Raw genomic sequence first — 14,615 nt, forward strand, 5'->3', positions numbered from 1 at the left:
CAAAATGGATTAAAGACCTAAATGTAAGGCCAGATATTATAAAACTCCTAGAAGAAAACAGGCAGAACACTCTTTGACATAAATTGCAGCAGTAATTTTTGGATCTGTCTGCTAAAGCAAAGGAAACAAATGCAAAAATAAACAAATGGGACCTAATTAAACTTAAAAGCTTTTGAACAGCAAAGGAAACCATCAACAAAACCAAGACAACCTACTGAATGGGAGAAAACATTTGCAAATGATATGACCAATAAGGGGTTAATATCCTACATATATTGAACAGCTCATACAACTCAGCATCAAATAAACAAACAACCCTATTAAAAAATGGGCAGAGGAACTGAATAGACATTTCCTAAGGAGGAAATGCAGATGGCCAACAGGCACATGAAAAGATGCTCAACAATGCTTGTCACCAGGGAAATGCAAATCAAAACCACAACCAGATATCACCTCACACCTGTCAGAATGGCTATCATCATAAAGAACACAAATAACAAATGTTGGCAAGGATGTGGAGAAAAATGAACACTCCTACACTGTTGGGGGGAAAGTAAATTGGTGCAGCCAACTGTGGAAAACAGTATGGAGGTTTCTCAAAAAACTAAAAATAGAATTACCATATGATCCAGCAATTCCAGTCCTGGCACCCCAGTGTTCATAGCAGCATTATTTATAATTGCCAAGACATGGAAGCAACCTGAGCGTCCATCAACAGATGAATGGATAAAGAAGCTGTGTTGTGTGTGTGTGTGCGCGCGCGCGCACACACACACACACACACACACACACACACACACACATATATACTATTCAGCCTTTAAAAACAAATAAAATGGGCTCCCCTGGTGGCGCAGTGGTTGAGAGTCCGCCTGCTGATGCAGGGGACACGGGTTCGTGCCCCGGTCCGGGAGGATCCCATATGCTGAGGAGCGGCTGGGCCTGTGAGCCATGGCCGCTGAGCCTGTGCATCCGGAGCCTGTGCTCCGCAATGGGAGAGGCCACAACAGTGAGAGGCCCGTGTACCGCAAAAAAAAATTTTTTTAAATTAAAATAAAATAAAATAAAATAAAATTTTGCCATTTGCAGCCACATGGATGGACTTGGAGAGCTAAGTGAAGTAAGTCAGAGAAAGACAAATATTGTATGATATCACTTATATGTGGCATCTAAAAAATACAATAAACTAGTGAATAATATTTAAAAAAAGCAGACTGACAAATATAGAGAACAAACTAGTGGCTACCAGTGGGGACAGGGAAAGTGGGGCACTATAGGGATAGGGAAGAAAATGGTTATTATGGGATAACATGAAATAGTGTGTGTGAAACTTCTGAAAATTGTAAAGCACTATAGAATTTAAAGAATCTTTCATTCAATAAAAAAATAAAAAGATTTAAAAAGAAGAATTCAGCATTCCCAGCTTTGTATGCTTAAATTATTAAGCATGTTTGTTGAATGACACTATGTTTTAGGCACTATAAGGAAAAGGGGAAAAAGCATTGAAAAAAAGGTACAATAACCCCTGCACACATATTATCTTTGTTAGGCACACTGCTTGTTATAATCATAGGTGCCCAATAAATACTTACTGAAATAAATGAACACTACAGATATTAAGGGGTACAAAAAAGAGTTTTCCAGGTGCCGTCAAACGATGGCTGGTGAGCAATATCAAGTTGGTGGCTTATTTTCGTATGGCCCGTGCTAAAAATGATTTTTACATTCTAAAATGGTTGTTGAAAAAGATAATATTGACGGAAGTTATATGTGCCCTCAAACATTAAATATTTACTATTGGCTCCTAATAGAAAATGTTTGATGATCCCTGCTTTATACTAGACTCATTAATGAGTAGGAAATTTACTACAAAAGAAACCAATTCTTATTTATAAAAATGAAAAACTGAACATAACTCACAGATAATGGCTTTGCTATTTAGATGATATATATACTATATAGTCATTAAATGATAAATATGTTCATTATGTTAACATATGGAAAAGTCTACAGAAAATTAGGAGATGGAGTAAAGAACAAGATGTATATACTTCAGCCACACCTTTTATATTTTGAAGTAAAACAATGATAGGAACAAATGTCAGTTTTTTAAGAAGTTTTTGCTTTGCACTAATGGCATTTGTGAGTATTTTAGTTGTTTTGATGATCTTGGTCATATCACACTAAAAACTTACTTATATATAAAAATTTGAAAGTGGTTTATATAACTCACCCAACTATTTGATAGATGTCTTCAGATTTTCCTTGGCGTAATTTCAGTATCCAAGCACCTGGGTTTGCTTTTAATTGAAAATATCCCTTTTAAGATGAGAAAAACATGATCATAGTTATATGAATGAAAATGATGTCCAACTGTTCAGGAAAGATTATTCATGAATACGTCAAGATAAGTGTTTACTAACTGTGGAATGAATGATTTCTACAAATGAATTCCAAGGAAGAAGACTTTGCAATAACCTTGAAAGCACATTCTGAAAGTATGACTCCCTTCATTTTTGTTTTATTTAATTACCTTATTCAAGGATTTTTTTCTGGGAGCTGTTCAGTAACAGTAGGATACAAATTATTTCATATTATTAGGAAAACTTGGAGGATTTCACCAAAACACCTAGTTAAGTATCATCCATTGAGTATGTATAATACTTACAAGATTGGCCATCACTATTGTATCAACCACAACAGGTTTATTTTTTGTGCCCAGTGTAAACTGCAGACCCCAAGGAGGTTCTTTTGTGCTTATGTCAAAACAATGTCCTTCGAGCAGTAGATATTCTAGTTCATATTCTGCTGTGACAGTTTTCTCAATCTACGGAGGAAATATGTCATTGTTTTGGGGGTTAGTAATTCTCATAATGTAAATTTTGTAATAAATATATGTGATTATTTTAATATTAGCCAATGTATTTTGGGGGGCAACCTCAAGTCTTTCTTTTAGACAAGTGAACCTAATAGCTGAATCAATTTCTTGAGCACTAAAGATCATGATGAATTTTCTTCCTTTCCCATGACATCAGCTCTCCTCCAACATCATGATACATGCACCAAAATCACAGGCAGGAGAGACGTGAGAATGGATGGGTGGCTCGGTAAGTTGTAGCACTCAAAGAATCTGCTTCGTTGGCTGTGCCCTAGATCTCCTGCTTCAGACCTGGCAAGAAGGCCAACTTGTCAGCATTATCACCTTTCTTGCAATTAAAAAAAATTAATGGTGAATTGTTTCTCACTCAAAAAAACATATGCGCATTAAAAAAAATTTAGCAAATATAAGAAAGTGTAAAAGGGAAAAAATAGAAACTACCTACAGACTAAACATTCATATACACATCAGTGCACTGATTTCTACTTTTTCTCCGTAATTTTTTTTCTAAGAAAGTATAACCTTTTTCATTAAATATAGTTTTCTAAGAACATGTCCTTTTTTAAAAACATCCTTTTAAATGGCTGGACATTCCAAATGTTTCCAGATTTTACTCTATTGCAAATGTTACAGTATATATTTTAGGAAGAAAGTTTTTTTCTCTACATCACATGAAAAACATAACCAAACATAAAAATAAATCAAATGGTAAGTGATTTTTATATAGTCTGGCAAATTTTGTTGAGCAGATAAGACAATGATGCTATCTATCTCTAATTTTATTTCACATTACAAGGTTTTTGATACTACTTTTAATGGTGTTTAGCATACAGAGTATTTGAAAATATTCTGTACTGTATAGTTGTTTTTCTTTGACGATAATTACTACAGAGATAATTATAGCACTTGTGTACAGTATTTCTTTCTTGAGCCCTGTTCTTATAATTTTATGGTTTTTAAGAACATGAAATAAGTAACTTCTTTGAAAATAGCATTTGTTTCAACGACTTTAGTTGTGTTCTGAATTAGTTGTTGAATTATTGCTACTCTAGTGATGAACTTCATATACTTCATTAACCTGTGTCCATAATCCTTACAGCATTTTGGATAGAAAGATTTCCATGGGATAGTCTCAAAATATGAGAAATCCTAGAGATCATCTAGCTTAACTCCTTCACTTTACAGACAAGGAAACTACCCCAGAGTGATTATGAAGTAAAGCTTAACTATTTTAAATTATGAATTAGATATCAGAGCAGAGTTCAAATACATTCAATCAGTTTGTGACTAAATAATATCTTCATTTATAATATATTAATGTGAAAATTTCTCTTCCTTATATATTTGTATAACAGACATCAATTGTGTTGACTTATTCAAACCACAACACTAAAAATAGCAAATTCATTTTTCAAAGAGTACTTTCTAGTGAATATTTAAAATTTTGTGAATACTTAAAGCTTTATAATAATTTCATAAAGGTGATTTGAGTTAAACTAGTTCCTATTATCAAGGTTTATTTTTAGCAAGAATAGGAAAGCTAGTGATCTTTTCTGATGTTTACATCTCCTTTATATTTTTATTTATCTGTTCTAAATATTAACTATTGACATGAGACATGAATTTAGTATCTTTCTAATATAACTTTGGTGCATATTTGTATTTCTAAATAGAAGTGTTTATTGTTCTGTGACTGAATAGTTAAGAATTTAGCTTCCTCCTTTAATAAAAGCCTAAGTTTGATTATAAAGATTAACATTTGGGTTTATTAACATTACGTATGGCATTCAAATAGGAATTCTTTGACAATTACATTGGTAATGAATGCCTTGTCAATAAAACTGATGTCTAAATTATTTATATTTCAAAAGGGGCTAATACATTTTTCTGTGAATTCCTTTTAACATAGCCACATACCATTTTCCTTCAGCAATCTTTTATTTACTCACTTCCTCTTTACTGGGTAAACAATCAATATTGTTTCATGTATTTTGACATCTGTCAGATAAAGGTTATGATGAAATATAACCAGAGAGCCTTTGGATGCAGTTCTAGTTACAAGCTCTGAGAACCACCTCTGAACTCCAGGTAAAAGTAACTGTCACACTTTAAGCTTTCCTAGAACCACTTTTGTCACCTTTAATAATGGCATTAATGCCGTCTGTGCAATAGACCATGTGAACAAAGACCTGGGAAGGAAGACTCTTTCTAGATCAAGCTTTTTTCAGGTGGTTATATAATGTTTGGCGATTAGATGTAGCAAGGAGTACAGACTATACAAGCTAGTGTGTAGTGACACATCTCTCATTATCAGTCTCACTCTTTTCCTTTACCAACAACTCCTTCTTTCTACTTGAGCACATGTCTTTGTTATTTCATACTTTTCTAGGATAGTTGCAGGTAATACTGCAAGTATGTACAGCACAGAGTGGAAGAGAAGAGCCTTAGAGGTAGTTAACTTTTACAGCTGCTAGAATTTGTAATTTCCTTTTGTTTACTCATATACTCTACAATGATAGGGGAAATTATTTATGTTTATTTTAGTCTTCTAAAATACTGTTCATTTAAATAGGTTCTAAAAAGGCATTGCTATATTTGCCACTCACAACAAAATGTTTAATCTCTATTAACTGTTCAATAGAAACTAAATTTTTTTTTTACCAGCAGACTCAATTTAAAATCTTTAAGCCGCATTAATTCTCCCACCACAAACTTTTTACCCTTTTGGTTAGAATCTTTAAAGTTATTTACTGATATATATTGCTGAACTCTCTTAATGAAGAACCAACAGACCAACAGAGATCCAACTAATCATGGAGGAACAGGATTTTTTTTTTACTTCATGCCAAATTCACTTCTGAACTTTCCCTCATGGATTTCATTATTTTGCTCTCTTTCTATTTTTTTCCCCTCAATTTGAAGGACCGATTTCAGATGACTGCTATGACTGAGTTTTAGGTTCTTCTCCGGGTGGGTAAAGTTGGTCGTATAGGTGAGTATGTTCCAGGGAAGAGACTCAGGATCCCACAGAATCTACACATGAGTGAATCAGAAGAAAGCTGCCTAGAAGGAAAATCTTTAGACAAAAGGTGACACATGAAAAGCCTGAGAAACAAATAATGAACAATCTTAACCAAATTATTAGAGGTAAAATGTTTATGCCTGGGTCAAGGTAATGGCTACCTTCTGAAGGAGCTGTCAAATGCAGAACTGGAAATAGGTCAGAGGTTGTGCAGAACCAGGCAAGGGGGAGAACAATGAGAAGGAAGTATTGCCCCCAGCCACCCCAGTTTCTAGATACTTGTCATCTAGGTAAACTCTCCTAAAATGCTTCTGATTTTTTTGTGCTTTCTGAATGCCTTTCCAATTTTGAATAGAATGTTTGGAAAGACTCCGAATATTATAAAATAGTCTCCTCTCGGTGGTTTTGTTTTTGTGTGTGTGTGTGTGTGCTGTGGATTGAGTGACTACAGGTGGGGAAGAGACGTCTGGTCATTTACTGGACAAGGGTCACACTGGAGGTGGTGGGAAAGAATGCACTCAGCCCGAAGTATATGAGCAAACTCTTTCCTGCTTTCTACCCTAATCTCATTAGAACTGCCTTCTCTGGCTATGAGCTGCGGGGCAAAAAAGAATTTCAGATGAAACTGTTCCTCTCTGAGTTAAAAACAAAACCTGAAGGGCAAAGGTACTTAATGGTTTTGTCCTAAACTGCCATTCATCTGTCTCCATAGTTTCTACATTGTTCATCTTAGGGTAGCATTTCTGAACCAAAAAAAAATAAGTGAGGGCAATTAAGAACCCATAAAACCAGAGAAGCTGAATTTGGAAGTTAGGGAAACTCAAAAATCAAAGGAAAGACTGGATCAGGACCTAGAATCATAAAGGAGAAAATTCTGGTGAGCAGTGTGTATGCACTTGGTACAGTAATAATAGCTCATAAGAATTTATCCTATTCCTCCTTTCGTTATAACTTACATCCTTTAAATGAATATTATCAAGGTCACAGTTGCTGTGTACTGTTTCAACCAACCAGCTTTCAGGAGTAATCATGTTGAGGGTTAGAAGGGGTGATTCAGGGATATCCAAGAATTTTGCCACTGGTCCAGTAACATCATAAGGTGGTAACATCAGTTCCGGTTCCAAAACAAAACGGTAAAAGCTGTTGGTAGAACATAAATAAAATACAGAGTGTGACCAAAACTGAGATTTCTTCTAAAATATTTTAAAACCTAAAATGGCTTAAAAACATGACCAGAAAGTCTTAAGTTAAAAAACACGCTAAAGACTCAAAACACACTAAAGTCTTAAAGACTAAAAAACACGCTATACTGAAGTTAATGCTTATGTAAATGGTAGGCAGTCATTATTTTGTTTACACTGTTATCTATTATAAGACTGTGTATATTATATACCCTTGTTAATGAACACGATTAGAATCCCTTTAAGATATACTGACTTATGCAGGTTCCAGCAGTTTATGATCTGTATTCACTCACTGATCCTTCTTCAAAGTTTGAGCATGGTCTATTTTTAGTGATTTTATTAGCTCTTAGCACCGTTAAGAACATGAAGAGAAATGGTAACCAGAAAGCAAGTAAAATGTAAGCTAAAATTCTGGTACTAATTTTAAAAGTGCAATTAAAAACAAACAGGAGTGAGTTTAAAGCAGCGGCTTATTAATAGAGCTTTTAGAAGTACCAGCAATCTTAATGTATTTAGCCTCACCCCCTAGTATCTTACATAATAAGAAATAGTTATAATACTAAGAACATTGACTTCCACTATTCTGGGACTACAATCAAGGTGTCTGCTGTGCTGTGGTTATCTCAAGGCTCCACGGGGGAAGGATCCACTCCTAGGCTCCTGCAGTTCCTCAAGGTCCGCTGGCATGAGGGCAGTGGTTGGCTGGAGACCTCCTTCAGCTCTTGACACAAGGGCACCTCCAGCAAGCGTAGAGAAGCACACAAGAGCAAGAGAGAGAGAATGCCAGCAAGACAAAAGTCACAGCCTCTTACAACCTAATTGCAGAGGAGACATTCCGTCACTTTTGCCATATTCTGTTCACTGAAAGCAAATCACCAGGTGCAGCCCGCACTCAAGGAGAATGTGCGCTGCGTGTGACCCCAGGGGCGGTCATCACTGGCAGCCGTGAAGCTGCCTATGGCAGGCAGGCCGGCAGAGTCAAAAAAGAAGAGTGGGTAAGAGGGGGACCCTGGAGCGAACACTGTCCAAACCAAGTACCTGGTACTGTCAAATGCAGCAGAAACCTCATTAAGTAAGAAGTATCCCATGGATGTTGCAAACAGCAATTTCTTTGTGATTCAGCTAAAGCCCAACTTCAGTGGGAGGTACCGGTGAATGAGAGATGACACACTTCTGCAAAGCTGAGATGACAAAGACTGGAGAAGAGGAGGAAAAGCCAGGGCTCCAGAGGAGAGGAAGTTAAGGGAGCAGTTTATTTCTTTTTAAAAATTGATTAACTCTTAAGACTGAAAGAAGAGGGCTAGTAGAGAGGTTAGAGATACAGAACCAGGAACTATGCGATAAAGCAAGGATCCAGAACAAACGGGAAAGCAGGGTGATTCAGTTATGCATATATTGTATATATATTCTTTTTTATATTCTTTTCCATTATGGTTTATCACAGGATATTAAATATGTTCCCTGTGCTACACAGTAGGACCTTGTTGTTTATCCATTCCATATATAATAATTTGTATCTGCTAACCCCAAACTCCCAATCCATCCTTCCCCCAACTCCTCCTCCTTGAAAACCACAAGTCTGTTCTCTATGTCTGTGAGTCTGTCTATGTTTTGTAGGTAGGTTCATTTGTATCATATGTTAGATTCCACATATAAATGATATCATATGGTACTTGTCTTTCTCTTTTCGACTTACTTCACTTAGTATGATCATCTCTAAGTCCATCCATGTTGCTGAACCCACTGTATATTTCTAAATAGGTATTCCTAGATCACATTTTTAAAAGCACCCATGGATGAACATAAAACCATGTAAATTCTGTAATTAGATTGGGTCAGTTTTACTGGTTAGGTTACTTTAGTTTTATATCAATTAAGGTTAATAAGTTATCTCTGATCCTCTGATCTATTTCAGTTAAACATTTTCTGAAGAAACAAACAACAGATGCAGTAATTATGTTCCTTTTTTTCCTTTTAGCATTTGCAAATTTTTCAAAATGAAATTATGTTCACGTAGACCCACCTCTTTAAAGGGGCTTCTGAAAGCTTACCCCTACAGTTCATGAACAATTTTATCTTCATGTTGATAATCTTGCCAAGTACCTATGAGAAAAAATTTCCATATTTGAAAATAATGGCTAACACTTACTGAGCATTTACTATCTACCAGCTATTACATTCATACTTGACATCCGTTATCTCATCTGATTCACACAACATCCTTTTGAGGTGGCTACTTTTACACAGCTGAGGCACAGACAGACGTAGTAATTTGCCCGAGATCACACAGTAAGTCATGGCAGAAGATTTGAATCCACACAGTTGATTTCATTGCCCAAAGGTTATGCTGCCTACCTTTTGCCGAGTGTGACTTTCTTTATTGGCATCCAAATTTCCTTACTACTGAAGAACGAGTAAAATAATTATTAGAACCTTGACTTCAAAGACAAAGTGGTGACCTCACAACAACGATGGCAAGGGTGCCCTGATCCTTTTGGAATTTCATCGACATTGTAAAAGATGTAGGAAGGTCTTGGCTACATACAGATAAAATACTCTCTTTTCTTTTTATTTCCCTAGAGCAGCGGTCACCAACCTTTTTGGCAGCAGGGACGGGTTTCGTGGAAGACAATTTTTCCACAGACCGGGGTGGGGGGTAGTTTTGGAATGATCCAAGGGCATTGCATTCACTGTCACTTCATCTCTATTAGTATTACATTGTAATATATAGTGAAATAATTACACAACTCACCATAATGCAGAATCAGTGGGAGCCCTGAGCTTGTTTTCACTTGCCACTCACTGATAGGGTTCTGATATGAGTCTGCAAGCAACTGATTGATGATGGTCTCTGTGCAGTCAAACCTCTCTGCTAATGATAATCGGTATTTGCAGCCGTTTCCCAGAGCTGGCATCACCGCTTCGGCTCCACCTCAGACCATCGGGCATTGGATTCTCATAAGCAGTGCGCAACCTAGACCCCTCTCACGCGCAGTTCACAGTAAGGTTTGCGCTCCTGAGAATCTAATGCCACCGCTGATCTGACAGGAGGTGGAGTTCGGGCAGTAACGCGAGCGATGGGGAGCGGCTGTAAATACAGAGGAAGCTTCGCTCGCTCACCCGCTGCTCACCCCTTGCTGTGCGGCCTGGTTCCTAACAGGCCACGGACCGCTACTGGTCCGTGGCCCGGGGTTGGGGACCCCTGCCCTAGAGCATTGAGGTAGGAGAAATATTAATTTTGATAGTCCTCACCTCCATACAGGCAACAAGTCAGTGAAGATTTGAAAGATATTAGACAACAAAGGACATAGATAAAGGGAGAAGAATAAAACAGATATATGGAAGGGAAAGGATACAGGTTTGAGGAGAAATCAGAATGTACAGACCAAGGATTTAAGAGCTTTGAGTTTTAATTCCCATTCTATCACTCCTATTAGCTACAATGGAGGCTGCTGAGCCACTGTTTCTTCCAAGTGTTAAATGAGACACTAACCATTTTTCCAGTAAATTAATTTATGCTTGATAGCACAAATTTACAGCATAAATTTTCTCTATAGTAAGAAATGATAAGCTATATGAAGTCCTGAGTTGCTCAGAAACAAAGTATGCTACTATTACCAATGATGTAAACTGGAATGCAATTCCATATTTTATATTTCTGTATAACCCATACTTCTTATTCCTAAATTCTATGTTAACATAAAAGCTTCAGAGGTGAGCAATTTTTTTAAAATAATGAATCCCCATAGGAATAGGGAGTCATACTACCTCCATTCCTCATAGGTATGATTATTGATTTCTGTTTTCTAAGGAATAATATGAATAGTGTGTCTAAAGAAGTTAAAGTTTGAAGGTATACAAAAAACAGAAAGAAAGAATGAGGCAAGTAAATCAGCTGTGGAATTAAGTTTGCCCTGATTATACACTGAATAGGTAGAATGGCAAACGGGTTTCCAAAATTATTTGTACACATTATTAATAAATGCATTTATAACAGGTACCTATTACCCATTTTTCCTATTCGATTTGAAAAGGCAAACTAATTTCTGAGAGAAACATTTTGAAATTTTGACAGAATATACACCAGTATGACCCAGCTTAATCATTTACGTTTTCACCAGACTTGATATCTAATTATTTTTGCCTGTTTCCAAAAGTAAACTGTCAAAGAACAAATAGTTTCCTCTTCTGAGAATATTTTTTGTTGTGTCTTTAAAAAAAAGAGTATTGAGTAATTTCAAACGGAAGTACCCCCAAAATTTTAAACATCATCAGAAAAAAATATATAGCCTTCCAACATAACTAGCTTATTCAAATTTAACTACTGAAAGCTGCATCACAATTTGAATTTTTAAAATTTTCAGTACAAGGAAGAGCCACATAATGTCCTTTCAGAGTCTGCTATCTGTCTCCGAAGATTCACTCTCCTCTACTTTCCTAGGGGAAGAATCTTGTGACTAGGTGCAGCTGGCTGGCTGGGTGGCCACATTCTGGTCACAGGGATGCAACTGGATGGAATATGTTTGGGGTTGGGCCCTTGTTCTCCCCTTGCCGCTGCAGAAGTACAGAGGCGATGTTGTGATCGTAGACTGCTGGAAACAAGCTGCTTCATGAGGATGGCTGAACAGTACAGAAGGTGTCTGAGTCCCTCACATGTGGAGCTGCCTTGGCAACTCCAGGTGGCTTACACTTGGATGGGGAGATGACAGAAATCAACTTCAGACTTAAAGGTACTCTTACTTTGCTTTTGTTAACAGTGGCCAAACCTCTGGAACATAGCCTTCATGTTCTTTCTTCCACTAGCTTCACCTGTTTGGCTAATGCTACTTATTATACTTTAAGCTTATTATACTAATTACGCTTGGACATCAGCTTCTCCAGAAGCCATTCTCCACACCTGGGGTAAGAAAGATGACAATCGGAAGATGCTTGTATGAGTCGGCTCAGGCTGCCATAACAAAACACTGGGCGGCTTGAACAACAGAAATTTATTTCATGTCAGGGTGCTGGCACGTTCAGTTTCTGGATAGGGCTCTTTTCCTGGCTTGCAGATGGCTGCCAGGTGGTGGTGTACTCACATGAACTCTTTTTTACGTTTGTGAGGAGAGAAAGATCTCTCTTCTCCTCTTCTAATAAGGCTACTGATCCTATAGCATTACAGCCCAACCCATAGGATTTCATTTAACCTTAACTACTTCGCCAAGGCCCTATTCCCAAATACAGTCACACTGGGGATAGGGCTTTAACATATGAATTTCGGGGGCGATGGGGATAACAATTACGTCCACATTAACACCTAACCTGGTACTGCCATAACATCACAGGCATGCCTCTATCATTTCATTTTCTACACTGAAAGATGACAATCTATTTAGAATGCTGTATGAAAGAATCAAGAGCAAACATTTGATTATACTTGAAAACAGACCTGAAAAGATTATAAATTTCAAAATAAAAGTAGTCTATATCATATAATAAATATATATAATATTTAATAAAATATGATATCTTACAATCAATAACTGTGCCATCTTCTGTGCTTCTCTTGTCAATGGATCAACAATAGCAATGACATCAAAGGACATATCATTCTCCTGAGAATTTATCTTTATAATGCTAGAAAAATAAAAAATAAGATGAACAATGATCAGTTAAGTTTATTCAATTGCCTAATTAATCTTAGCTATGTACATTCTTATACATTTCTTTCTTTCTCACTGGATTAAAAAATCCTGGTTATTTCACAGAAGAAAATGCAAATTTAAAAGTCTAATGTTTCCGTTCAATAAATTAGAAAACTGCAAAGAATTAGAGAAAATGAAAGTAAGAAATTATGGACAAATGATTTTTTAACTCTTCAAAGAATAATACTATTATAGTGAAAAAACTCTTGATAATTTTAAGCCCCCCAAATTCTCATGGATCATACAATGTAAAAAAATACAACAGGGGCTTCCCTGGTGGCACAGTGGTTAAGAATCTGCCTGCCAATGCAGGGGACTGGGAAGATGCCCTGGTCTGGGAAGATCCCACATGCCGCGGAGCAACTGGGCCCGTGAGCCACAACTACTGAGCCTGCGCGTCTGGAGCCTGTGCTCCACAACGAGAGACGACGCGACAGTGAGAGGCTCGCACACCGCGATGAAGAGTGGCCCCCGCTCGTCGCAACTAGAGAAAGCCCTCACACAGAAACGAGGACCCAACACAGCCAAACATAAATAAATAAATAAATACATTTTTAAAAAAATAAATAAAACAAAGATGCTTTTGTGTTAAATATATTTTCTCAGATTTGAGAATGACAGAATTAACTATTCAGTACTTCTATTAAATTTACTAGTTTTAAAAACCCAATGTATTATTACAGGAACGCTCAGGGGAAAAACTCCCAAATTTTTTATATTATTTTGACCTAAGTCATCCTCTCCACACCTCCTCCCTTCTGACCTTTCCATTTTGTCATTCACTGATCTAAGTTAGAAGATGGACTAATCTTTAAAGGAAAATGTTGGGAAAATCATTAAAAGCACAGAAAATGCCAGTAGGAGATAATCCATTCTATATTTAATCTAATGAAAAGTTTAAAGGATATATTTAATTAAAAGTACAAAACAGTCCAATTGATTACTGTTTTAACACTACAATAATATAGGAAATCACTTTTTTTGGAGATGTATAAATTAAATATCTTACATATTACAAAGGTAAAAAGATTACCAAATCAAACTGTAACCCTGTAAGATTACAGGGATCTTAGTCTTCTTTTGTACAAGAAGACTATAAATATCTAGACTTCTGCAGTGAAATAATTTCTCAGCAATCAAATAAAAGCTAATATAAAATTCACTTCAAATATGGGTCTTCTGACATAGATGAAAGATATTTTATTTTATATGCAGTTGATAAGATTTAATAATGTTTAAACAGGAGTGTCAGAATCAGACAACAAATCCTGGTAGATCATTGCTGCTAGAAACAAGGGCTACGAATCTGATGTTTTAAATTAAAGAGACTATCTACAATGGTTAATTCCTTTAGTTTTCTTGGTGAAAATTTTACAAATTACTGTCATACTTGTAGCACTAGTCAAAACTGGCTGTTTCCGACATGCTTCAGGAGACATTACTATGGCTAAAGTAGGCATCTGTTTATAGCAACGTTAAGTTTTTTCCCCCAGACTACTGCCAATTCTGTGGGGTTCTATGAATCAGAATCCCATAGTTCCCACCACTTATGTAGTATGTGTGCTGGTTAGGCTGAATGACATTTCCCAGAATTCCCTTTCCTTCACGTTTCTGGTGGGTGGGCCAGAAGAGAGATTCTTAGGGTATCTGGAGGGCAGGAGGGGGGCGGCAGCCATTCTCTAGCTCACACACTTTGTTACTGATCTGCTTACTCAACGTCGCTGGCACGAGGCCCCCACTGGTTCTACCTTCCCCAAGATCCTCCTTCTACTCTCTGACTCCTAGGTCACGTGTGTGTGTTCAGCATTGTGATAGGGCTCCCATCTGCTGCAGGACACCCGCTATGT

The 14,615-nt window shown here is 36.8% G+C and overlaps 1 protein-coding gene across 3 annotated transcripts in view; it reads right to left on the reverse strand.

Moving 5' to 3' along the window:
- UGGT2 (UDP-glucose glycoprotein glucosyltransferase 2) overlaps positions 1-14,615 on the reverse strand; it is a 165,891-nt gene that overhangs the window by 39,254 nt on the left and 112,022 nt on the right. For all 3 annotated transcript variants that reach the window (XM_059041564.2, XM_067016653.1, XM_067016652.1), the window contains 5 exons: positions 12,598-12,700; positions 9,108-9,187; positions 6,857-7,040; positions 2,669-2,827; positions 2,234-2,319 (listed from right to left, as the gene is read on the reverse strand). In XM_059041564.2, coding sequence (XP_058897547.1) covers positions 2,234-2,319; positions 2,669-2,827; positions 6,857-7,040; positions 9,108-9,187; positions 12,598-12,700 — 612 coding nt within the window. The remainder of the gene's footprint in view (positions 1-2,233; positions 2,320-2,668; positions 2,828-6,856; positions 7,041-9,107; positions 9,188-12,597; positions 12,701-14,615) is intronic.

This window comes from Kogia breviceps, chromosome 16 (assembly GCF_026419965.1).
Source record: "Kogia breviceps isolate mKogBre1 chromosome 16, mKogBre1 haplotype 1, whole genome shotgun sequence".
Taxonomy (NCBI): domain Eukaryota; kingdom Metazoa; phylum Chordata; class Mammalia; order Artiodactyla; family Physeteridae; genus Kogia; species Kogia breviceps.